Source organism: Asterias amurensis, chromosome 7, assembly GCF_032118995.1.
Source record: "Asterias amurensis chromosome 7, ASM3211899v1".
NCBI lineage: Eukaryota > Metazoa > Echinodermata > Asteroidea > Forcipulatida > Asteriidae > Asterias > Asterias amurensis.
In genome coordinates this window covers 2,272,126-2,298,422 of record NC_092654.1, presented here as the reverse complement: position 1 = coordinate 2,298,422, position 26,297 = coordinate 2,272,126, and the positions used below count along the sequence as shown (strand labels likewise).

The 26,297-nt window shown below is 40.2% G+C and overlaps 2 protein-coding genes across 3 annotated transcripts; one reads left to right on the top strand and one right to left on the bottom strand.

Moving 5' to 3' along the window:
* Positions 1–700: 700 nt before the first annotated feature.
* LOC139939616 (YEATS domain-containing protein 2-like) lies at positions 701–15,951 on the bottom strand. Its single transcript, XM_071935652.1, has 16 exons — positions 15,859–15,951; positions 15,231–15,352; positions 14,029–14,126; positions 13,323–13,424; positions 12,554–12,856; positions 11,610–11,728; positions 10,187–10,348; positions 9,534–9,645; positions 8,544–8,588; positions 5,413–8,263; positions 4,693–4,911; positions 4,158–4,274; positions 3,310–3,548; positions 2,032–2,106; positions 1,279–1,352; positions 701–843 (listed from the first exon to the last, which is right to left on the bottom strand). Exons 2-16 carry the CDS (start codon positions 15,343–15,345, stop codon positions 702–704), a joined length of 4,773 nt encoding a protein of 1,590 aa, XP_071791753.1. The 5' UTR covers positions 15,346–15,352; positions 15,859–15,951; the 3' UTR covers position 701.
* Positions 15,952–16,159: 208 nt separating this feature from the next.
* On the top strand, positions 16,160–26,179 carry LOC139939615 (uncharacterized). 2 transcript variants are annotated; one of them, XM_071935651.1, is made up of 11 exons: positions 16,160–16,287; positions 16,961–17,094; positions 17,527–17,738; positions 18,107–18,203; positions 18,557–18,892; positions 19,703–19,957; positions 20,249–20,358; positions 20,500–20,616; positions 21,249–21,370; positions 21,745–21,849; positions 22,182–26,179. In XM_071935651.1, the coding sequence occupies exons 1-11, from the start codon at positions 16,178–16,180 to the stop codon at positions 22,252–22,254; spliced, it is 1,671 nt and encodes a 556-aa protein (XP_071791752.1). In that variant the 5' UTR covers positions 16,160–16,177; the 3' UTR covers positions 22,255–26,179. The 2 variants fall into 2 exon arrangements, with proteins under 2 accessions (XP_071791752.1, XP_071791751.1); XM_071935650.1 differs by having other exon boundaries at positions 18,557–18,901.
* Positions 26,180–26,297: the final 118 nt, after the last annotated feature.

The window sequence follows — 26,297 nt, the reverse complement described above, 5'->3', positions numbered from 1 at the left end:
GTCCAGATTTCATTTGTTATTTCTATTCTGCTATAATATTGTATTCATACGCATTCAATAATTGTAAAATATCAAACTCTTGTTGTTATGAATCAACCATTCAGAATCGAGTTTGAAGATAATAAAACAGTGTCCTATTTTCCCATGGAAAATTATTTTCCCATTAGTCTTTACTTTAATATTGCATTCAAATGTAGAGATTACATTTCCGTCTCAGGACTCCCCTTTACCAAGGGAAATTGACTGCTAATGAATCGTGTCCAGACCAGTTTGTAGCTAGACCAATTTTAGTGGTTGGCTCTAAATTCAATTTAGTCCACCAAGGGCGAGTGGTTAAACAAAACCATTCATGCTTAGATATGAGACCATCATTGCTGAGGTGCAATCTAGGGGAAATCTGTGCTGGGCAAAATTTTTTATTTCTGGGCAGGCCCAACCGGCACCGCCCATCGTGGATACAGTACTGATCCAGACGTATTTGTAAAACGATCTTCTTAAGACCGAGTGCCGCCCTTTATCAGCTTGATTAAGTCTTATTGTCTTGGCACTGGTTGACCAAACCCCACAGACAAAAGTCTTCCCCTTTGCATGTATCTTGATATATGTACAACAGCTACACAAAATGCAAACTATAATGTTTGAGCTGAAATCAGTTTTCTTTGGTAAGATTTTCTTGGCGCTGCTGTTAAACTTATCAGCTGTTAGTGGTTGGACGATGAAGATGCTTGACTGTTCTCTGTAGCCATAGCAGCCACTCCCAGATGTTTGTTGGTCAGGAAGTCAAACTGCTCTGTACTATTGATGGCCTGAAGGACGTGGGTTGAAAGAATCTCCTTCGGGAGTCTGCATAAGAAAATATATACAATGAAAATATACAGCGTTTATGGTACAATGTTTAACAAGTTGTGTTAAAACATCGTTATTATGATACAAAATATTTTATTATTTTATTGGTGAAGCTACTAATTTTTGTTGAAAATGTACAGAATTGGAACATGTTACAATGTTTAAAAAGTTCTGTAATTTTGTTTTGATCTTTTGGGGATACAAGAAATTTGTTTTAATTGTCCTTGATAAGCAGAATTTCCAGTTTTGTGTGTATCGCTTTATACCCCCGAAGGGCACCTCAAAGCGCTTCCAAAAATTAGTAGCCCTAGTTACAGGGCCATTTCGGGCCTGTGCATGATTTTGGTAATTCTTGTTATATAGGTCTTTACTTAAAAAAGACCATGGAGTTTTAGGAATAGCTGTTGAGTTTGGAGGTTTATAAGTGCTTACCTATTATCTGTACGTTTATTATAAGCCTTAGATAATGACTTCCGTAGCAGAGAGCTCATGAACTGAGAAACGGCCTGAAACAGAAAGAAGGACAGACAACATCAAGTTAAAACATGACGACAAACAATTTAACAATGCTACTACCTTTGATTTTGCATTGCTCGCACTTGAGCCCTTTTCACACCTTGATTCCTCATGATAAATTTTACGAGTGCAGATTGTTAACTTCTTATCTTAAAATTTTGCAAGGTTTCAAATTACACCTGAGCCCAATTTCATGCTGCTAATAACCAAAATTTGCTTAGCATGAAATGTTTGCCTCGATAAAAGCAGGATTACCAATCTATTTTCCACGTGATTTTCAGGATAAGCAAACAACAGCTGAGTACCAGTAACAAGCAATATGCAACAAATGAAAATTTGGTTGGTAACCCTGTTTTTATCAAGGAAGAAATTTCATGCTACGAAAATTTTGGTGCTTAGCAGCTCTATGAAATTGGGCCCAGGTACTGAATTAACCAACATTCTTTGAGAAGTACTTTTTGGAAGTACTGTTAAAATGACTGTATTTCAACCTTTTGGTTACCCCTTGGGTTTAGATTTCACAGTGTTTTCTAATAGGAACAGTCCTCAACACTACAGACGAAAATCAATATGTGGAAAACATAACGGCTGGTTTTCTTCACCAGGTCAACTTCAAAAGTCTGAATTCAGAAGTATGAAATTTCTCATCCCTTCTTTTTGCGGACTTACTGATAGCATGACCTCCTCCACAACAGGGGAAAATGTGTCCTCAGCTAGCTGAGTGGGCTTGAAGCATATTCCAATCTGAGAAAAAAAGTTTAAGAAAAGAAGATCAGCTTACATTGGCCATGGAGAATGAATTCACTTAGGTCTAACAGTTTGTTTTAAGACTTTTACATCAACTAATTATAACTATGGTGGTAATTATTACTAAATTATTGATATTATATTAATTATTATTGGTTATTGAAAATACCCCTTAGGCCTACATCCCCTTCTGAACAGTGCTTGAACAAGAACATTAAACTAAACATACTGAATTTACAGGAAATTTCAAAGGCTTACTTGAAACAAAGATACGATTAACAACAAGTTTTAAAAACAAATGCTAGACATATTTGTATAGTGAATATATACTAAAGTCAAGAGATATAGACACATACAAATAAACAAATTAATACATTTGTGTCTTGTTGTTAAGACATGGACATCAACAAGTTGTTAAACAAACAATAGCCATTTGTGTAGAACATGTACAGAATAGAGAAAACAACCAAAATATAAAGTTCTAAGGTTCAAAAATTTAGTCATTAACAAACATGTGAATATTTGTATTCCACTGTATTATATCAGAAAGACACATTAAAGATTGAAATCAAAAGTACAACTAAATACATTGAAACAATTTTATTGGGTCCAATGTTGACATGATATTAGCAAGGGAGGTAAAAATAACATATAAATATATACAAATAAAATATTGAGTAAATTGAAACAGATATATGGGGTCAATTGTTTCACCAGTTATTAGCATCAGAGGTGAAAGGTACACATAAATATATACAGATAAAATATTCAGCAATCAAGTTTAAAACAAACAAGTATTTAGAATATGAAAATACAATCACAGTTATTAATCAAATTCACTCGACATCATCATCACAATAATCCTAGGGGAGTGGTGCCATTTCTACAAACTGAGCTATCTAGCCCCAATGTCGGCAGTCTCCCTATTTTGTCAATATCTTTGTTCAGGGGTGCCAGTCAGAAGCCATACAACCTATAACTGTGGTATATGTACGTATAGCCAGGGATTACACCCAAGATTACCACAAAGTTGTACACTACATCCAGGGCCCAATTTCATAGAGTTGCTTAAGCAGGAAAACTGCTTAAAATCTGTTTAGCAATAATAAGCAGGATACCAGCAACAGATAGTACATGTGGAATGGTATTTTGGTTGGTAACCTTATTCTGATAAGCATAATTTTGTTGTGCATTTCTTACCTCTTGAGCTACTTCCTGAATCATCTTATCACCTTTACTTGACGGAAGGTAGCACCTTATCCTGCCGGGTGTTCCGGGTGCCTCCTTCTTGACTGGTACCCGCTGTCCCCGATCCCACACCCCGATGATATCAATCTCGGCTTCACTATCGGAGAAACTGGCATCGATGGTTGACTGGCGTTGCCGGATTGAATTGGCGAGGTCGTCTGGTACTGTGTAGCTCGTCTGTTTCAGTAAACCTAGGAAAGTAATAATACAAATGATAACAGACCAATTTAGAACTCACTCCACAGTAGTAAAGTTAATAACGATCCACTAAAAGCTCAAGTAGTAGTCCCGGCTGATTTTCTACCTTCCACCAAAATGGCGTTACTGCAAACCAAGTTAATACCGATACGTCAAGATGCAATGCCTCCACTCCCAGATAATTAACAGGGCATTTAAACAGCACTTTTAACCAAGATGCAAAGAGTTGGAAAAATAAGAATAAGAGACAGCCATATAGACTTATGGAGGGGCAGAGTGGATAAACCCTGATTACATGCAACCAGAGCAAAGATGGGTCTTCATGGGTCTTTCTTGACCACACATCTAGGTTCTTCTCAGAAAAAAATCACTTTACTTAAAAATGTTCAACCTAAAAATAAAAACATCCTCTCTTAGCGACAGTAACTGCCGTATAACCAGGGATCACACCCAAATATACACAACCTGCGAAGCATCCACAGAGGGATCACCTCAAGGGGATGCAACTTTATATCTCAAATATATAGTTTGGCAGGCAAGTCTTCAGTGAGACCCCCTACCAACTGGATAGAAACAGGGACGATCCAGACGTCTTATCTCACCTGCAGAAGACAGCCATTTCTTCTTGCATTCATGTTCCTCAACATTGACCTCCACTTTCCCCTTCTCGGTCAAATCGCCACAAATTCTGCACCATTTCCCTTCAGTCTCACGAGCATCTAGAAATCATAGAAAGAAAAAACGATTAGCGTTATAAAAACATTCAGTGAGCAGGGCCCAATTTCATAAAGCCTGTAAGCACAAAACTTGCTTAGCACAGAAAATATTGCTTAGCAGATACTGGCTACCACTGCCAGCCAAAACTCCTAAAAATTTACATTGTTGTGACTCCTTTCTAAGCAGTAACATTTGCTTAACAGCTTTATGAAATTGAGCTGTCTACTTTTGGCTTACAATTTTGTTATACAATAATTTCTGCTCATCAGCTTTATATTCTCCATGGTTCAGATGAATTACTCCATCAGTTAACCAACGACCCTTCCATTACAATGCCATTCTCGTACCATACTGACAGATTTCTCTAAACACCCCTTCTTCCAGTGTATCACCCCCTTCATCTTTCCCCCACCCCTTTACCTGGTTCCGGTGGGACATATCCCTGCTGTCTACACCACACCATGACTTCTTTGGTCGTCCACATCCTCTCAAATCGAAGCTTCTCTGATTTCTCCCTGGCTTCATTCGCAATCCGTCTTACCGAGACAGCGCGATGCCACTCAGCTGCTCGGCGCTTAGCCCCCGTCCATGAATGGTAATGCTGAAGGGAGGTTGCTGTGAAGGGATGCTCGCTTTGAACTAAATTAATAAACAAAAAGAGAGAACAACTCAAGAGTTTGTTGCTGTTTACATGATCTTCTCGTCAACAGAACTTGGCAAACTCATAAAAGGGGGGTATAAACACCAAGCTGGCGACAGCCAGTCTATGTTATACAAACGATAGTTGAAGGGAACTTGGCTAACTCCCATAAGAGGATATAAACGTCAAGCTGGCAACAGCCAATCTCTCTCAACATCTTTGATTATGAATTACACAAACCAAGAAATTGTGATTCTGTAACTAGCAGCAATACTAATTCTGGTCATTGTGAAATCAGCGGTTAGCTTGGTAGGATTTTGAACCCACAACCTTGTAATTGCAAGTCTGAATGGCGTGGTTTGTCCAACTGTGCTCTGCAAGGAATTTTTACAAGAGTGCACAAAAATAATTTGTTGAAGTCAGATTCCTTCACCTTTTTAACTTTTGAAGTAAAACTTTGAATTCAGACTGTTATAAAAATTAAATTCAATGTTTCTTACCCCTGTCTTTATTAATTAATGGTGTCTTCCTCACAACGGCTGATACTAAGTCCTCCATCGCTCCCAGACCGTAAACACTCACTGGTCCCTCAAGGCAGCTTAGCGTAAGCTCACGCATCATGATCGACACATCAGTCTCCGCCTCCTGCACGTCTTCGGGAACTTCTGTCTTCACCTTGGCGTCAACGGTGGCAGAAGCGGAGTTAACAATGAACTGACTGGTAGAGGAAGTCGCAAAGTCTTTCGGGGGACTGGTGATCGGTTCCTGCTTAATGAAAATTCTGGGCAGCGGTGGAGCCAGAACAGGTACGGCAACTTTTGTAACTGGATGCCCTACCGTGTAAACTGTTTGTGCTTTATTTGTTGCCGGTGTATCAACTTCCTTTGAAGAAATGTCGGGTATTATAGTTTTCTGGGAGGAACTTTCTTTCACCAACACAACCTCCTGAGTGCCATCTACAGTCGACACAATTTGAGATTCACTTATCTCTTTAGTGACTGAGCTGGGGTTAATTGGTTTCACACTAGATTCAGACCTCACAAGCTCCTGCATTGCAGTTTCAGCCGGCTTGGTAACCGTTTCGGGAGCAGTCGCAACTGCCAATCCATCTGTCTGTCCAACTTTACTGCTACCTGAAATCTGTACCACAGGAACAGTACCCATTTGTGTTGCAGCCGTTCCACTCACAGACCTTGTTGCTGCGACACTTGTAGGAGACGATAGAGAAAGCTTGACCTGAACTTGACCTGGAGTGATGACCTTTGCACCCTGACCTTGAATGATAAATTTGGGTGCCTGACCAGATCCAACTGGCTGTCGGATGGCGGTCACTGTCTGGATTGGTTTCCCTGGGAGTTTGGAAATGGAAGAGGGTTGAGTGTGCAGAACCAGAGTCTGTCCTTGATGGAGAGATTTAGTGTTTGGATTCTGAATGATGTTGACGGCACTCCCGGGTTTGAGGGTGAGGGATCCATGAGGAATTGGGACTGCCCCGGGAGGAAGCTGGGCAGCAAGAGTTATTTTCTGCTGAAGAGCCATACCACCTTGCACTAATGGAAGTCTGGCGAGAGTCTGTCCAGATCCAATCTTTCCGGTAGAGGCTGCCCGTTGGACAAACACGACTCCACCGGATGAAGTCTTGGCGAGTTGACCCTTCTGCTCTGGAAGGATCGAGATCCCTGCTGCCTGAGATGTTCCTGGGACCCCTGAGACCTTAGCGATACTCGTCCCTGTCGTCCTCTGGATTTGTATGACACCTCCTGATGGCATGCCCGCAACCTTCGCTGCTCCAGGATTCTTCACTTGAGCAGTGACTGTTTTGGCCAGAGCTGACGTAGGGTGGACTTTTTGCTGACTGGATGCCGCTGTTGATCGCACCGGGGATGGGACTTGCTGGATTTGGACGATACTCCCGGGAGGGAGGGGCGGCACGATGGATCCTTGAGGCAAGATCAACACATTGCTGGGCGACAGGAAGGGTGGCTTGCCAGGTGTTGCGGTTTTTGAGGCTCCAACTTTCCCGGCAGGGCTAGATGTTTTACTTCCACCCAGCTTACCACCTGCAGCGATTTGTTGAGTGGACGCCTGCTGGAATACCTGCTGAGGTATGAGTATCACCTTCCCTTGAAGGTTGGGATCGGTCGATTTGGCTGTGATATAGTACTGGGTTCCTGGAGGGGGAGTTGGTATCCCTGAGGTCGGGGTTGGTGGTGAGTGTTTGGGAGGCTCTACCACTGACTTGACTGGGGCAGCTGAGACGCTTCCAGTTGGGGAGGTCTTCTTGATTGTGGTGACGCCCCCGCTGGTCGATATAACAGTGCTCGTAACAGGCTTGCTTATCTGGGAACTTGTCGGTTGCACGATAATCCCTCCAGAGAAAGATGCTGCTGCGGGCAAGCTGCCCCCAGACTCTTGCGAATGCTTCTGTAGAGTAGTGCTCACCGGTACACTTTGTACAAGTTGAACTCCGGAGGGTGCTGTTGTGGTCTTAGCCAGCGGCGGTTGGAGCGGAGGCATAACTCCTGCAACATTTGTTGCGACTTCCATTTTAACAGGGGGTAGGTCAAGAGCTGGTGTAGTCACCTCTTGGATGACTTTCCCTTCCTGAATTCGAACATCAAGAGAACCTTTCCCGCCAAGTGCAGCCTCGGCGACGTTAATAACACCAGGTAAGGTTGGGGACACATTCGTCGGTGAGGAACGATTTGACAATGACGACCCGATGATAGAAACGCTTTTTTCATCTGTCGGTGAAACGACTTTCACAGGGGATCCTGACGATCCTTGTGATTTTGTCTGCAAGCCGATCAACGTGGACGGGGTGATTATACCGCTTTTTGTGATTGGGCCAAGTGGTGGCATGACACGTACAAACTGCCCGCCCTGTCGCTGCTGCATGGCGATCTGCCCGCCAGCCACAATGCTGCTTGGATGCGCCTGAAGAGAAGGCTGGAGGCCAGACGGTCCGATGATCCCACTGAATGACTGGCCGATCTCTGTAGGTATCAACCCCTCGCCTAAAGGTGTTCGGGGTTCAACTTTAAGGTTGCCCTCATCTTTCTGGGCATCACCGAGCAATGTAGTATCTTCAACTGTCTCCAAGCTCTTTCCGACTACCATGGGACTTGTTGCCTGCTCAGCGTGGGGCTTCTCACCAACCAATGCCCCACCGCGGGATTCCTTTAACCTTGGTGGGGTGTTTTTCCATCTGGACTCCTCCCACGATGCGGCAGGACTTCCTGGCTTGATACCCTCTTGGTAGTTGACCTTGGTGATGGTTGGGGTCATAGGTCGCGACAGAGGTTGACCTTGATCATCAAACAAGTATCGATCAAGCTCGACGTCCACAATCTGTATAAAAATAAATCCATACGTTAAAATTATCAAAAAAGTATAAAACTTCTTTTGGTGTTGCATTTCAAATTTCTTCAGAATTGGTTTGTTTACAATACTGCTCTCATCATTATTTCGTCATGTTCCCTGTATGCAATCATAAATACATGTCCTGATTCTGATTATATGAAAATGGGATCAGACTATTTGCCTTTGTGGCCTCAGTTTGGCTCTTACGAACTGAAGAAAAACAGAAGATGGCTGTGTCCTATTAAAGATTTAAAGCAAAAGGATTTACCGTTTCTGCTCCAAGTGTTTGAAGCCCTGTGTATGTTCTATCCAGCTGTGAAGTAAAGGGAGACAACATCAAATAAATGCAGAAAGCGATTCAAGTTTTTCTCGTCCTTGAAGGATCTGGGTACTCTTTGAAACACAAAACACAATGTCCACATATTTACATTAAACTTTCACAGCAGTAGAAGGCTTGCCTTAAAATATTACTTGATGAGGTGCTGTAGTTTTTGAAGAAATTAGTAAAACAATGTCCAGAAAATACCTTTTACATGCTAAAATATTTTGTTGTCTCACTGAGACAAACATTATTTTTGTGACTTGTTTTACTCATTTCTCAAAAACTACAGCACCTCAGTAAGTAATATTTTAAGGGAAGCTTTCTACTATCATTATCTTCAAACTGTGTAAATTTAATGTAAATCTGTGGACATTGTATTTTGTGTCCTACATAGTACTCAGACCCTATAACTTGAACTATGTTCCATGCAACAAATGTAAATAGGAATTAGATCTTTTTGCCGTTTTCAAAAAAATAATATTCAAGGTTATGAATTGAAGATGATCAGCAAAGTCCCACCATTAACAATTATTATTATACCTATCATCATTACTATTTAGCCAGTACAAAATGTCAACAAATATACAAGAACACAAGAAACTTACACATGTGTAACGTAAAATCTTACAAAAAGTATAACAATTGTAAACACAAAATTGGTAAATGAAGGCAACAAAATAGTTAAAATCAATCAATCATTCACAAAATATTTATATACAGTGCTAAAATCAACTGAACTTGTTCAAAGGCGCTAAAGACAGTTATGAAATTAGTTACAGATCAAGCCATGACATCAAAACTATTAGAAACTAAACCACAAGACAACCCCATTCTAAGATGGCCAGGATTAAGAAAAGTGAACCTACCCACTATCACTCAAGAAGCCTATTAACCCAATCTCAAGATTGTAAAAACACATCACTATTTACCACATACCTTAAGAGGATGGATGATGTCCACTTTCTTATTGCGAGGGTCGAGGAAGTGAAGTTGGATGCGGATCGGGAACTCACCCCATCCTCGTCGAGTCAGATGAAACGGAGGCTCTCTGAGAAGGAGAATAAAATAAAGAGTCATGCGGCGTCTTGGACTTGATGTTAAAATTGATTTCTTGAAAATGAATTGAAGGAATGCCATGGCTGAGCGTTACGGAGAACCCGTTCAAGTTTAAGTTATTTAAGATCAACAAAAGTATCTCTGGCATCAGGTGAGGGAGAAAAGCAAACACTATAACAGACGGTAATTCGGGGTAAGCCTCAAGGATTTTTTTAAGGTTTTCAGGGGTTATCCGGGCTTCAAAAATCATTCTGCATTTCTCAAGGTAAGCATTGAGGTTTTAAAGGTATTCCAAAGTTATCCTTTCACTTTAACCTCAAGTCACTGCTCGTTTAATTCTGTATTTTTCAAGGTTCGCCCAAGGTATGTGAAGGTTTTCCAGTGTTACCTTTGCTTCAACCTCAAGTCAATGCTTGTTTGAGAAATCTGCATTTCTCAAGGTAAGCATTAGGTTTTTTGAGGTTTTCAGGCTTTAACCTCGAATTAATGCTCATTTAATTTTTCTTAGTTCTACATTTCTCCATCATACTCACTTGACTTCTACAAGGTCATTGGGTCTGTAGCTGGGATGCAAGAAGAACCAGATGCGCTTGACAAAGTGATCGATCCTGGGTTCCTCAGGCGGCCCTCGCACGTACACCATCCATTTATGAGTGGAAGGGTCGCTATCCTCTCGGTTCTCAGGCGGGATGTATCTACAAATAAAGAAGAGAACAATTAGAGGTTGTGTAGGAGGAGTGTCATGGCTGAGAGGTAAGGGCCTAATTTCGTGGCTCTACTTAATGCCGAATTCTGTGCTGACGATCATCATTCTCCACTTACTGTGCAAGCACCGATTTTCTGCGCTAGCTGTGTAAAAGCAAAGAGTGACTAGCAACGTAAAGTATGCTTGCGCATAAGCAAAAATTCCCTGCCAACTAGGAAATACGCTTGACATAAGCGCTGATAAAATTGGCCCTGGTGCACTGGACTCACTTCTGGTGTGTTGTCAGAGCTTGGGTTGAGGATCCTGGGCCAATTTCAAAGAGCTATTTTTAAAAAAATAATTTCTGCTTGTCAAAGAGAGGCAGGATACCAGTTATAAATGGAACATTAGAAATGGCATTTTGGTCGGTAACTTTACTCTGGTAAGCATTAGTGCTGGGCGAATAGTGAAATTTTGTTATTAGGATACCGCTGGCCAACTATCCGAAATTAACCGGATATTCGAATAGTTTTTTCACCGCTAGAGGGCGCTATTTAAAAAAAAATTTAAAAATAAATAAAACAAAAATTTTTTTTTTGCCGCTAGAGGGCGCTGTTCGTTTGTGAATGAGATCATATGGGTGGATTGATATAAGTTTTAGACAGTGTCGCTCGGTTCATTCATAAAAATGACCGGATCTAATTTAAAGATGGCGATTTGCTTTTTCTTTTGATTGTGATTGACTCTACGTGAAGGAAAACTTTTGTAATCTTTGAACAAATTACGTCAGAAATGTCATTGTTTTAACTCTTCACGGAGGTGAGCATAGTTAAATACTTAATATATGCTGTTTTATGCTGTCTTAATAGAAGTTTCATAAGGATTCAGAGAAATATTCATGTCAGTTGTCGCCCGACGTCCGCGGATATTCGGATATTAAAGAATATCCGGTTACTCGGTTGTAATTACAGAAATATCCGGTTTGTAAATAGGTATTCGCGCCCTATGCGGATATCCGGTTAAGAAAAAAAAGGCATTCGCAGTTACGGATAGGAAAACCTATTCGCCATTAACCGGATATTCAAATAATTCGCCCAGGCCTAGTAAGCATGGTGTTGATATGCTTAAGCAGCTCTATGAAATTGGACCCTCGTCATGGCTCTCATATCCTTGATGTTGAGATATCTAAAATAATATAAATTTCAAAAAATTCTTTAAAACACATGAATAAATATAAACAAATTGTTGTTTAATTCCTCAAAGTAGCTTACTTTGAGACATTTCCAACGATGATTCTTTTCTTGACGTGGAATCTCGTTCCTTCACTGGACTCCGCCTGTGAGATCAAAGGCTTAGGTACCGGCAGTGGGGGACCAACTCCAAAAGTGTCCTGAGAGACAAGGAAAAAGATTGTTACATTTCATCAAGACATGTAAGTGTTGTGTTGGTGCGTGAACCTCCATCACAGGCCTGCAATTTCATCTTTGAGAAGGCAACGCCATTTTCATTTCTTTAAAGGAAAATCTTAAAGTCTATGGCAAAATCCTGATGGGGCACCAAGGCCAAGACCAGGGGCAACAGAGGCCATGACCTCCATTTAATTAAGATCCGAAGCATGCCATTATGAGTCAGCAATCTTGTCTTTCTGAAAACTGTAAGCAACTTAGACAGTCAACACCTCTAATCCCATGGTGTGAAATGAAATATATACTTGTCATTACCATTGGGTAAACAAGGAATCTGATTTGCTGGCAACTCTACTTTAAAGATTTTTCAATTTGATTCTGTTTTCACTTTTGAGAAATCTTGGCTAGAATCAGGCATGCAACTGCCCGTTGAAAAAAAAAGAGAGGAAAATTTTCAAAGGCACAACGCAAGTGCGGAACGAGGCAGCCGGAACGCCACTGGACATGATACCCACAATGGTACCCTAGAAAATGTTGAGGCTTATTATGCTCTTAGGTGCATTGTTAGCATGTACTAGGCTTATTTTACATGATTGTAGTTGTACACTGTTGTTGCAAGGCATATATTAGGCTAAAAAAACCCAAAACAAAACAAAAAAACAAACGGAATTCCGAAAAACAAACGGAATCGCGAAAGAGTTGCATGCCTGTAGTATAGTGATTAAATCTTTTTTGAGAAATTCCTTGGCTTAAAAAGTAGATTTAATAGATGAACTAAAATGAAATAAAAACTCTGACAAACTGCTTACCGGTCCCGAATTGCGTGGTCCTTTAGCCCTGGCTCCCTCCTCCACTCTCTCTTCAATCTCCGACAAGTCCACCCTACTCAGCTGCTCAGACTCCGGGGATGATCTCTCGCTCTGCAGCCCTGACCACAGACCGCTGGTTGGGGTACTGGTGGCATCTCTTATTGCTACGTCTCCCTGGGGCTTGCTGCTATCGACAGAGCTCGATATCAGGGTCGTTGGGTCTTCAATCGGAGTCGGAGATTTGTTGCGGATGGCCCTCTGGATAGCCGGGTGGTTTAGATTGGACTTATTCAGCCGAATTTTCTGTTTGGGAGAGTCCAAATTGTTTGAATGATTATCGGGGGTACTAAATGAAGTAGGATTAAACCCTTCTCATGAAACATATTGCGTGCCATGGCCTAGCTGTAAAGAGCACCAGATAGAAGCTCTGGTGTTTCTGATCAGCAGACTGTGGGTTCAAGTCCCGGTTGTGACACTTGTGTCTTTAAGCAAGAAACTTAACCACGATTGCTTCATAAATTTTAGGAGGTAGTGCTTTCTGCTCTACCATTCAGGCTTTTGATGGATGATACCGAAGCCTACATCTGTATGGACTGTAAAGGAGGTAACCTTGTTTCAGCCCTAGGAGTAGGTGGCAACAACCCATGGAAAAATAGTTGATTAGTAACCCACAAAAAGCTCTAATACTTTTAAATTTCCTCATAGAAGTGCCCATTCTCCAAAAACCATTTGTATAAAGTGGACATATAATTCAAAGAGTAATGAGTACCTCTTGTTTGGTTGATGTATGAGATATTCCGATGTTCCCGTAGTAATTGGCAACTATGCAAGCTCGTAACTTATCCAGCATGGCCCTCGCTTGATGTATCCTCTAGAAGGGAACAAAATGCAAACATGATACCAACAGGTATTTTTCAGCAATACTGTATCTCTATAATGCGACCTCTTGAAATGAAACTTTTACATATTAGTTTTATTGTGTACATCTACATTTATATAGAATTAAAATTATTAAAGGCAGTGGACCATATTGTTAATTACTCAAAATAATTATTAGCATAAAACCTGAAAACCTTACTTGGTAACGAGTAATGGGGAGCTGTTGATAGTATAAAACTTTGTGAGAAACGGCTCCCTCTGAAGTAACATAGTTTTTGAGAAAAAAGTAATTTTCCACGAATTTGATTTCAACACCTCAGATTTAGAATTTGAGGTCTCAAAATCAAGCAACTGAAAGCACACAACTTCGTGTGACAAGGGTGTTGTTTTCTTTCATTATAATCTTGTAACTTTGACGACCAATTGAGCTCAAGTTTGTTTTGTTATTTTGTGCATATGTTGAGATACACCAAGTAAGAAGACTGGTCTTTGACAATTGCCAATAGTGTCCAATGTCTTTAACAGTTCTTACAACCAAAAGGTATACTTTGCACTTAAACATAAAAAGATGCTTAGCACAACAAAATTATGCTTACCTCATCAATCAGCTCCACTTCTTTCTCTTTGTGTCTCATCTCAAGACTGAACTGGCGTTTGATGATGCCCTCTATTTTCTTCACAGTGACGTCTTTAGCTGTTGAAAAGAACGCAAAGTACAGCATTGATTAGCGTGACCAAAATATTCATTCACCCTCAACCCATCAAAATTCAACAGCATATTTTGTTTGATTTTGTTTAAATGGGGATTGAACCCACACCAAAATCCAACAGCATGTTTTGTTTGACTGAGCACTGCACCATTACCATCCCAACCCATCAAAATCCAACAGCATGTTTTGTTTGATTCTGTTGGACTGAAGACTGAACCCCCAACCCCCAGCTCCAGCCAATCAAAATCCAACTGCATGTTTTGTTTGCTTCTGTTAAACTAAGGACTGTACTAGTAAACTGACTATGCTTTACACATGATTAGGCATACCACCATAACCAGAGTCCAACAGTTTAGGTGTTGAGTTATAAGACTACAACAATAGTACACAGAGTACATTGGAATGCACTAAATACTAAACTCCACAGCGGTTCGGCCCATCCGAGCGAGAATGACCTTATGACGTCATTTTGCATATGCTTGCATCTTTTAGACATGAAAATATTACCAACCAGGTCCTAGTGGTTAGTCCACTCTTATGTAACAACTCCCCAAACCTGCTGCTACAAATGTACTGAATAAAGAGGTCTGAAGCAGTGCTTGCATCTTTTAAACATGAAAATATAAACAACCAGGTCCTAGTGGTTAGTCCACTCTTATGTAACAACTCCCCAAACCTGCTGCTACAAATGTACTTGAATAAAAAGGTCTGAAGCAGCGCTTGCATCTTTTAAACATGAAAATATAAACAACCAGGTCCCAGTGGTTAGTCCACTCTTATGTAACAACTCCCCAAACCTGCTGCTACAAATGAACTTGAATAAAGAGGTCTGAAGCAGTACTTGCATCTTTTAGACATGAAATCATTAACAACCAGGTCCTAGTGGTTAGTCCACTCTTATGTAACAACTCCCCAAACCTGCTGCGTGGGGGATCGTCGTGAACCGTGCCGGAATGTTCCGAGAGCACACAAAAAGTTCCGAACCGCTGTAGAGGTTAGTTTTTAGTGCCTTCCGAGTACATGGGATCAGGCCTCCTGGTACTTGGGGGGGGGGGGGGGGGGTGGGGTCTAAAAACAATAATTTATACCATCTTTCTCAAAGATTCGTTGTCTTTTGCTGGCAGTCATGACGGATACCATCTCATAATCCGGGTCCTGGTCCTTTCTTGGGCTCTCAGTCTCGGCTTTCCGCTTCGTAGACATGATGAGTCTAAAATATTTTACAATAATCATTATCAAAGATGTATATAAATTTGTAATTAAGTTGTTCTCACATTTTGATCTCATGCTGTAAGTTAAAATTGTTCCCTTTTCCAATGAATGAAAAACACTTACAAATAATCAATGTCAACAAATATGTAGCCCCGTATTGTTTTTTCTTTTTTACTGCCACGTACGAGTAGGCTAGTGGCCCAACCAAGTGGGGTTACTCGGCTAGGTAAAAAATTTTGTTCTTATGTTAAACTACATACACTCATGAGAAATTAAAAGTGCACTAAAAATCAATTACAGGCAGACAACATTTTCAGGTGTGACACTGCTGAGCCCCCCCCCTCCCAACTGGGACCCCCCCCCCCCCCCCCCCACTGGCACTGCTGTTGTCAATCAATATATATGGAGAAAGAATGCTCAATACTTCCACTGAGAGGAAATTCCAGGCTTACAACAACCTGTAAATTATTCTACGTTATATTATGTTGATATTAAAATACCTACTTAACAAAAACTGTCGCTTCTAGACCAGAAATAAGCCTCTAAAACGGGCACATTGTCGACTCTCTCCAGACGACAACGGTAGCAGTAAAGGGCGCCCTCTTTCTGAGTCTCCTCTTTTCCTCTTTTCCTCCCGAAAAACACTAGGTGCCCGACTAGACAGCACAAGACGAACGTATTTGTGATGTTGTTGAAAAGGATGCAAGACAATCTCCTTTAAAAAAAGTCTGGTGCCTCTCCAAAAGTAAAAATAAAACAGACAGGATTGATTCGAGGAACAAGTCCGGAGAGCAGAGAGAAAAAAAATAACAAGAAGGGCAATATGGCTGACGAAGAAGAGCAAATTACTTCGGACGATCAAAACACAGATTTGACCGATTACCAAACAAATTTACCCCGGAGAAGTTACAAGTCAATACCGGATAGTTACAGGTAAAATATTGTGTATTTTATTCTAAGGATCACATTTGATTGACTCGACTGTCAACCATTTTTGGAAGTGACAGTCTCACTGAATTTTTCGACTGTCACCGTACGGTCGTCAACACTACAGAGATGTGTCGTGTGGGCGGGTGTGTGATATGGGATTTGATATGCCACGGAGATGCATGGCCGCGCTGCGTGACACTGCAGTGGGGTGATCTTAAAAAGTATCCTAAAATACTTAGATTGTTAATAATCGAGGAGAAATTTCCGCGGACAGATTTTCAGGAGAAATTCAGGAAAAGTTTCCGTATGCACCACCACTTTTTCATTCAATATGAAATAATAATTATAGTAACTAATTTACCTCAATGAGATATCATTTTTTGTAAATTTGAGTGAAAAAGTGGTGGCGTCATACGGAAAGTTATCAAAAGTTCAATGTCATTGATGTTTGTGTAAATAAGATTATTTTATTTTTAATTCAAATGAATGAAAAAGTAGCAGTTTCGGACACAATTTTGTTTACCATGATCCACGAAATGTATGGAACTTTTTTTTTTTTTGAACATTTATAAACTTTAAATAACCCATTTAGGACTAATTCAGTTCCGGGACATGTTGTTTATTTGTTGCCAGTGGTATATGTGAGAGTTAAAATATGCTTTTGTTTTGTTAACAGTTACCGGCTGACACATGACATTAGTCTTGACAACTTCCAGAGCGCAGATCTCTTTGATCCCGAAAATGATCTTAATCTACCGATACACAATGACTGCAGCTTTCTCATTCAGAACAACACGCCCATTACTGACTGTAAGTCTGCAAAGTAATTGTACAACATTCAGTTTAGGAAGAATGTTTGCAAATCCTCTATTTTGTGTCATCCCAGAATTAGGCTGAGTAGTCTAGTTCACCGGACCCAAGCTCTGGTGTTGTCAGCAGAGCAGCAGAGTGTGGGTTTGAATCCCGGTCGTGTCACTTTTACCCTTGAGTAAGGCACTTAACCGTAGATGCTTCTTAAAAAGTTGGGAAGGTAGTGCTTTCTGCTCTACAAGCCAATCTCTCTCATACAAACATTAGTTTACTGTCGATGATTATGAATGTTTTCTAGGGTGGCCATTTTACAACCAAATGTTTTTGTCGGGTTCCTTGAAAGTTTGTCTAGTTGAAAAGGCTTCAGAGTTACTGCTCTACAGATACTCGCGACTAATTTTAACCAAAGTTCACATTTCTTGTTTCTTCAAGTGAAAAATATCCGAGAGAGGCATCATTCCAACAGCAGTAGTGACATACTGCTGAAGGAGGATATGATAGAGTTGGATCTCTCCAATACTAAGGTCTTGTCTGAACATCTCACCAACGAACAAGTAGACAATGAGGGAGACACAGCTGCAACGACGCTACTCAACATCATGCAATCAGAAGGCAGTAGGCGAAATAGTCAGGTTGTTGTCAAGGTGAGTTCAGTTCAAAACGACAATTAGGTATCCTTTGCTGCAATTGGTACCGTCTGGGCCCAATTTCATAAAGCTTGTTGAGGAAGAAAATGGTGCTCATCAAATTTTTTGCAAATTTTACAATCGTTTTAAAAGCTATATAAGTAAGGTTATTTTTATTATTTATGCCATTTTCTGGTCACACTTCCGTGATGTTCTTCTGTGGGCATACAACAAGATGGTGTAATAGAGCCTGGAAAGAAAAAGCTTGGCTTCTACTTCACTTTCCTACTTTCACTTTTCTGAGAGTCCTTGGCTTCACCACCAGACCGAATAAAAAAAAATGAAAGAGCGCATTTTACGAACTGATGTTTGATTCTGTTTTACAGACTGATGATTCCGATAACAGCTGCCGAAATCAACGTCAGAAGAGAAAAACAAAGAGGAAAGGACGGAAGCTTCCTCAGATGCCTCCGAGTAAACCGGGTAGGTTTTTTTTGCACATTTTTCTGGTAAGCAAAAAAGAGCAGGGAACCAGTCACAAATAGTATACAAACCATGGTATGTTGGCTGGTAACCTGTTTCTGCTAAGCAGCATTTTTCTGAACCTGCTAAACAAAGAATACAGACTGGCTTGGTTCTCTAAGTGGGTTACAGGAGACCTACCACAATGTTGGTCGTGTACCCTGACTCTCACTATAAGCTATTGTAAGAGTCAAACTGTTCTGCCCCCAGAGCCTCAGTTTGGCTGCATTGATTTCATTGTGACAGAAACAAAATGGCTGCACCATTATGAATTGCAGGTCATCAATTTTATAGTGTTCTCGTCTGCACTTCAGGTAATCTTCAAACAGAACTACTGCAGGCTGATCGAGCGGTCAACTCCAACAGTTCTGCCCTGTCCTCCACCCCATCCCCCGACAACAATCTCTCGACCAGCTCCGTCCCACCAAGCCCTTCTGACAACTCAACTTTACCCAATACCCCTGTAGAGCCGTATGCGCTGCAGCGACCCACACGCCTGGAGTTCAACACCACCAGCACGCACTACACGCCCTTCTTGACGAACACCAACATGCTGCTGCAGGAGGACTCAAGTCCGGAGGAGAGACAGATGAGGAGATTGCGGCAGAAGGCGGAGAGCAAGACGAGAGAAGAAGAGGAAAAGACGGAAGGTAAGAAAGGTAATAAAAATAACTAGACATTGAGTGTTTGTGGCGCAGGCTTGTATGCTTTGTTTTTGCAAAGGCACCAAGGCATTTTCTCCTTGGTAAAGGGCACCCTATGAGGAAATTGTAAATTTCAACTGGGGCATTTCAAGGGCACCAAGGCCTTGGCCAGGGGGCATGGAGGCAATCGCCTCTGTTACCTCTGTAAAGTTTCAGGCCTGTTTGTGTTGCTGATCCTTGAATTGAGGTCTATTCTGCATGACCTTATGGTTCATGTCTCATGCTTGAAGATTCAAGATTCAAGATTTTCCGCTTAAACCTCAGGTTTGAATCAGAAGCTAAGTTAAAATTGGGGTTGTATCTGTGTAATGTTGTTCAGTTTGTGAAGATTTTTCTGGTAATGCTGAATTTGTTCCATCTTCATACTGAGGTTCAATTGCCTGATGGGTTTCAATACTTGATACAGTATCAATATTGAGTTATGTGCAGGGAAGAGTTGAGAGGGAGAAGAAGAAAAAGAAAAACAACTAGACATAAGTGTTTATCTACATAGTGCCTGAACACCTAAACAACAGTCCTTAAATAGTGCACATCCATGAGGTCCGACATGTTTAATTTTAACAGTCAAGTTGTAGTTGTATATTTGGCTAGGGTAACGCCATGTTCATATCTACTTGCTCAACTTGTCTTGGTTTATATTCTACTAACACGGTGTAGATTTTTCGGAAATCAGGACACTTCTCTACAACTGCAGAGTAAAGTTGTACATAAATTGCTCTTCATTATGGGATAGAATTATTTATTGGATTTTTACAGAAGAGGAGAGGCCTTGTTTCCAGCCAGCAACGCTAGTCATCAACGGAGAAATCAAGCAACAATCGCACGTCGCTGTCTTCCGCTTCCTACCCCGTCACGAGGACGAGCTCGCCTTCGAGGTCCACGACCCTGTCTTTGTAGAGTACAAGTGTGATGACCTGTGGTACGAGGGCATCAATTTGAAAACGGGTGACGAGGGCTGTTTTCCCGGTCAGTATGTGAGAGATTTTACGGCGGATACGGAGTGTATACCAGGTGTGTATGGAAGAACTTATAAAAATAACAATATTATCAATAATAATACTAATAATGTAGCAGGCCCCATTTTCATAAAGCCTGTAAGCACAAAAACTTGCTTACCACAGAAAAGTATTGCTTAGCAGAATTAGGTTACCAACCAAGTTAAGTTTGCATTGTTGTGGCTGGTGTCCTACTCAATTTAACATTTTCTGCTTAACAGCTGTTTGAAATTGGGCTAGAGTCAAGACATTTTGAACACTGAAAGTCAAAATCTTTCTCATTTTTTTTCTTTCTACCTGTTTGTAGGGTTTCGAGGCCGGAAGGTTCACGTTAATCGATACATGGTAAAATTCTTAGGCTCTGTCGAGGTGGCTTTCCACAAAGGCAATGATGTTCTTTGCCGCGCTATGCAAAAGGTGAGTTGGTTTGATTTGATGTGAATTTATTCAGATGAAATACATGGAGAGAATGCCAAAAATACATACTGTCACAGGAGGATAATCTCTTGTAGATTTTGGGACATCATTTTGATGATTGTTTTTACTTTTTGCTGAAAGGTTGTTACTGCAAGAAGATTAACGATAGACATCCACCCACCGACGTTATGTTTACTAGAGATCAGCGATATAGGAGTAAAAATGGTCGACAAGACTAAACCACTAAAACTTAAAGAGGTGAGAACAATACATTGTAGATTTGCTAAGGTTATGATGATGTAGTTGTTCCAAAGGTTGTACTGTTTGGTTAACTGTCCTATTGACAACCCTGATAATGGAGCATCGCATAAGAGACACAAAGTTTCCCTTCAAAGGACTATCTCCTCCTGCGGCATAAACCATATCAATAGACAGCCCTGGCAGCTGACAGGAAAGCATGACACCAAAAAATGTTCCAAGGAAACAGACTCTATGAGTCAAACTTTAAAACCAGGGCCAAAGAGCAGAGGTAGCATCGTAAAAACCGGACTGCTGACACGACACCTCCTTCTTTTGTTCGCATTGCATTGTACATAGGACCAATGCTTTTATGTCCTATCTGAAGTTGAAGCAATAACGCTTAATAATGGTATCTCGCTAAAGGACACAAGTGTCATGACCGGGACTCGAACCCACACTCTGCTGATCACAAACGCCGAAGCTTGAGTTCAGTGTGCTTGACCGCTTTGTGACACTGTTCATCTCAGAGTGTTTTGGGCAGAGAAATGCCAGCGGACTGTTGTACTGTGGTTAGCTTTACAGGGTTTCCTATTTTATTGAAGATTTCCTTTAATTTACTATTAAATAGATTTTTTTTTTCCGACCCTCAGAAAAGAGACTCCGTCCTAAAGAAGGTTGAGAAGTTGCTAGGCTCTAAACAAAGCAAAGGTCATAATTACTTCTTCTCATTAAAGAACGTCTCGTTCTGTGGCTACCATCCTTCCAGTAGTAGGTGAGTGGTAGTTTGTTTTTACGACCCATCACTGTATTTAATAAAAACTGTCTCAAATAAGTATCACTGACGTACAAGACACTTTTAAAGATTGTTGGTCAGATTTGTGGCAAATTTTACCCCCAAATTCTAATTCAATTTGTAAATTTTGTGTGTGTATAGATTCAAGAAAGTTGTAAGCTTTCATTTAAGCTATTACAAAAAAATCTGCATTGATAATTGGTAGACAATTTAAAACTAGAAATGAATTATTGTCGGGATCCGACATTACTTCACATCCATCAGCCATACACAAAGAACTTTGCTTGTTGTTCGTATTTCGTGCATTGTCCGTAGCATATGTGAATATATGTTTTTTTTTTTTTTCATGGCAGGTACTTTGGGTTTATAACCAAACATCCATCAGAGAAGCGCCATGCCTGTCATGTCTTCATCATGGAGGATGGGGTTTCAGCAAAACCTGTCGCTGAAGCCATGGGGTAAGTGGGCATGGGGAAACATGGTGTTACAACCTCAATCCCAGTGGTGTATGATCTCTCTGCACTATTTTTTGTCTTTCCCATGCTGCCTTGCTCGATCCAATCGAGATTTCGCAGAGGGCACTGTCAAAAGACACATCAAGTCTTAGAGCAACTGGCCCCTCTCTCTTTTTTGGGAACCTGGGGAGGGACGGTGTAATACATTGCAGCAGTCAAAGTTTGAATTGCAACACAACCAAATTCTCTTTTTTTTATTATTTGTAAACTTGCACGTACTTCATGATGCCAGATCAACAAAAATAATTATTTGATTGTGTTTTTTTGTTCCGTAGGGCTGCTTTCAAAAGGTTCTACTCAGAGTTTCTTGACTTCACCGACCCCACTGAAGATATATACATGGAGTAAAGTTAGGAGTTAAGATGCAAGTTTCAAACTGCCCATGAAAGTGGTTTTTCCCTCCGGCTGTTCAACGTGAAGAGGTGAGACAAAATCCCACTGCTTCTCTGCTCCCGTTTGGTTGCTTAATTGTCCTTCAAAAAGATTCAAGATAATTTTGAGCAAGGCCTATAATTTCATCTTGAGAGGGCAAGGCCATTTTAATTTTGCAAAGGGCACTTCCATTGGGAAATCTTAAAGTCTAAGAGAAACCTTTGAAGGGGAACCAAGGCCAACAACAACAACAACAGCAGATAAGAAACTTGTCAGTTACACCTTAAGTAGATATACAGTTTTAATTTTTGAAATTGTAGAGTTACAAATAAAAGTATTATTTAAATGATCCATAGATAAAGGCATTTGTGTGAACAATTAAGTTTAAATCGCCCTTACTACCAGTTTAATCTTGTAGTTTTAAATATCAAGTAATACACCACCCACAAGGGAAACTGACAGGGTAATGTTTACTAAGAGAAACAACTTTTGGGGTTTATTTTGAAGTTGTTCAGAGAGAGACTTTTAACAATAATTTTTAAAATGTTCTGTGGAAATCAGGCCATGTGACTTTAATGCATTCCTTTTTGCTGATGTTTTTATTGTTTTAATATTTTAATCGCTGAATACTAGTTCAGATGCAATGGGAAACTCCAAGATGCTAGGTGGCAGCAAACACTAATTAGTGTGTAATTATGGCCTTTTTGTGCATGCCCACATTTTCGAGCGCAATTGAGTTTTAGCTTCTAGGTCAGTCTGCTGCCACCTTGTGTCCAGAAAAGTCTCGGATTGCAAATCAAGAACTCTTGCAAATACTGTGTAAATATTGAATGAATAACTCACTTAAATTCTAAAGCACTCCGCACTAATGTCACTATTGCTAAAAAATACCCGGATGTCAGACAAACATTCCACAACTCACGCGATCACTGCATTTGCGCGCTAGACCCCAGTTGTGCTACAGTCAAGACGCCCGAGTAAACACAAAGCTTGGACACAAGTGGCTTGTCGTGGCCGAGCGATCTAGATCATTGGACCCAAGCTCTGGTGTTGTCATAACACTTGTTCCCTTGAGCAAGACACTTAATCATAATTGCTTCGTAACAAGTTGGGAAGGTAGTACATTCTGCATAACCAACCAGGCTCATATAGTGGGTGATACCCATGTTCATCCTTACGGACTGTGAAGGGGGTAACCCTGTTTCAGCCTCGGGAGTAGGTGGCAACATTCCCCTGGTTACAGTTGATTTTGGTCGATAGCCCTCACCTAAAGTGTCCGTCCGGCCTTGTGAGTTGGGCGATATTTATATTTTTTTTAAACAATGCTCGCAAACTTTTTGCACTGTGTCTGAGACCTGGGTACTGAGCTTCTGTTTTTGGCATTAGTGCGGAGTGTAATTTCCTGTGTGAATATATAAATATATTTATCTCTATAAATGTATATTATAGTGTAAAGCTAACAATATTTATTAACGTTAATAAACAATAATGTGGATTTTGATTGAACGCGGACTGGTGCTTAACATGTAGTTAGTTGAACTCATTTTCATTTCCATTGCCAAAAGATTATTTTTATTTCGCTTTAAACTTGTGCAGAATTATTTTATTTTAAAAGGAGATAAATAAAAATTGATTTTTAGTTCAATCATGTAGCTGGGAGAAGTTTAATATGTGATGGTTTTGGCCAGAGAATTATAAATATTGACACTTAGAGGATGTCCTTAAAAACACCCTTAGCTAATTCGGGTGCGGCTTATTCACCCATTTTGTTTTTCTCTGATCAAACCAAGGCTTATCAAATCTCTCTGATGTGAAAAGATTGGTACAAAAATGGGAATCTGCATATATTCCTTTGAAATCTTATACACATTCCGCATAATCCATTCAGAGTTTTCTAAACGCGTGTAACTACATGACACATTAAGTGTAATTACGTTCCAAATTAGTTAGACTATATTCCAGTTGATGAAATAATTTAATCCTAAGTTATACAGCGTTTGCTGAGATTATTGAGTGATGTTCACCTTGTTTCTAGCAGAGCTGCCAACTGTCCCTGATTTTGCAGAAATTTCCTGAAAAAAAACAGTCTTTCTAAGTTCTGATGAGCAAATATGAAAATCTCCCTGATTGTGGACACTCGTTCCCTATTATGCTTAATGCAAATCTAAATATCTCAATAATTGTGGTAAACAAAATTCCCTAATTACCACTTGCAAATGTTGGCAGCTCTGTTATATTCTTACATTCCAAATTATGTATCTTTCTGAAACTTATTCTGTACTTATTTTCTTTTATTTTTGAATAACCAAAAAGCAATTTTTTACTAAGTTTTGCAGTTTTCGGTTTATAGGTTTGCTAATGTATTATTTTTATTCTGCATAGTAGAAGGTTATTTCAGTGTGTGAATTTATTTTATTATTTATGTATTCAAACTCCGCCCTTAATTTATGTATATTTATTCAAGCAGCTTGTTTTCCTTACATAAAGTATTCAGTGGCTGAAATGCAGGGTCTGATAAATCAGCATTTATTAGCACAGACGATTGAGGTTTTTGTGTCCAGATCGAAATTTGTTCGAAAATTTGCAAGAAAGTGCAAAATCATTGTGCTCACGCGGGCCCAATAGACCTTTTAGCTCCGCTCCATTGCGTATTGACAAATCTTAACCCATTGCACAACCAAAAGTCTGACACTATAAAGTCCGACATGCATGGGCGTATGCTTGGCGTGCGCGGCAGAGTTGTGCAGAATGGCATGAGGCCCACGTGTTCTTGCTTACACGTGCGCCGTGGTTGGAGCCTAATGGATCGGTGTATTTCATGGCTTTGCTTGCTGCAGATTTCTGCACTTACAATCACCATTCTCTGCTAAAATGTAAAAGCGCCAAAGTTCTGCACTAAATGTGCAAGGGAAGAATGCCTTGTAACGTGGAGTAGGCTGGAATATTTTGGGTCACAAAAAGTATTCACAAAATCCACCCTAAAATCCACCCTAAAAATGTGTGAAAATTATATTTATTTATCTGTAGTATTAAGTGCTTTACTGCATTATATTGCTTTATATTTTTATTGCGTTGCTGTGTGTCAACTAGAGTATTATTTTTTTTATTAAACTAAACCTTGTGTGTTAATTTTAATGGTTTATTAACTCAACTCAAAGCGTTTTTTGTTCTGTTTGTTGGTCATCAGGGTAAAACAAATAAATATGTTACTAAATTTACATAGCTGTGGGGTAAACCAGAGTAAAGACCGGTTCATACTTCCTGCGAAAGCTTCGTGCCAATTTAATTTGACGTCAGAGCTTTGTTTTCGCTGCGGATATTTCGCATGAGTTTGTTTGTTTGGATGATCTTGCCAAAGCCCCACAAGGGGGTCGTTCAGACACAGTACTAAAGCCAGTTTAACTCGTGGTTCAACCCGATCGAGTTCAACTCTGTGTGTCTGAACAGTTCTAAAGTTAGTCTGAATCGAGTTCAACCCACAAAAGATAAACCGTCCAGGAAGGGGGTTTATTTCGTGGTTATCTTTTAACACTGTGTGTGGACAGAATAAAAAAAACCCATCCGGTTTAACTCACAACAGACAACCCATTGACCTCCATAACCATTACGTAAACACACGCTGCTCATAACTTAGTACGCTGTCTGATCATACCCAAGGAGATATAATCGCTAAGCTGACAAGTCAATCTCTCTCATTCAAACATTGGTTTAAAGTCTATGTTTATGAATTGCACAAATTATGATACATTATCTGGATGACAAAATTATTCTACCAATTGTGAAATTAGTTGTTAGCTTGGTGGAATTTCGCACAGCTCAACTCTTTCGAATTGTTCATTGCAAATTTGTGACATCAAAATCGCATTCCTAGGAAGTATGAAACGGGCTTAAATCAAGTTAGAGAGTGTTTAAAGAAAAGCTGTGATGAATCCGACAGTTCTTCAAACAAAATAAACAATTTATTTCAAGTCAAATATAACTTCATATATCAAGGAATTAATACAGGCAGTAGATTTATT

Coding starts and splice junctions, on each gene's coding strand:
- LOC139939616 (XM_071935652.1), bottom strand. CDS start 15,345: ATGTCTACGAAGCGGAAAGCCGAGACTGAGAGCCCAAGAAAGGACCAG. Junction 13,425..14,028: donor AAGTGGAGCTGATTGATGAG/GTAAGCATAATT, acceptor GTTCCCTTCTAG/AGGATACATCAAGCGAGGGC. Junction 12,857..13,322: donor ATACATCAACCAAACAAGAG/GTACTCATTACT, acceptor TCTCCCAAACAG/AAAATTCGGCTGAATAAGTC.
- LOC139939615 (XM_071935650.1), top strand. CDS start 16,178: ATGGCTGACGAAGAAGAGCAAATTACTTCGGACGATCAAAACACAGAT. Junction 16,288..16,960: donor TCAATACCGGATAGTTACAG/GTAAAATATTGT, acceptor TTTTGTTAACAG/TTACCGGCTGACACATGACA. Junction 20,359..20,499: donor TTTGCCGCGCTATGCAAAAG/GTGAGTTGGTTT, acceptor TTTTGCTGAAAG/GTTGTTACTGCAAGAAGATT.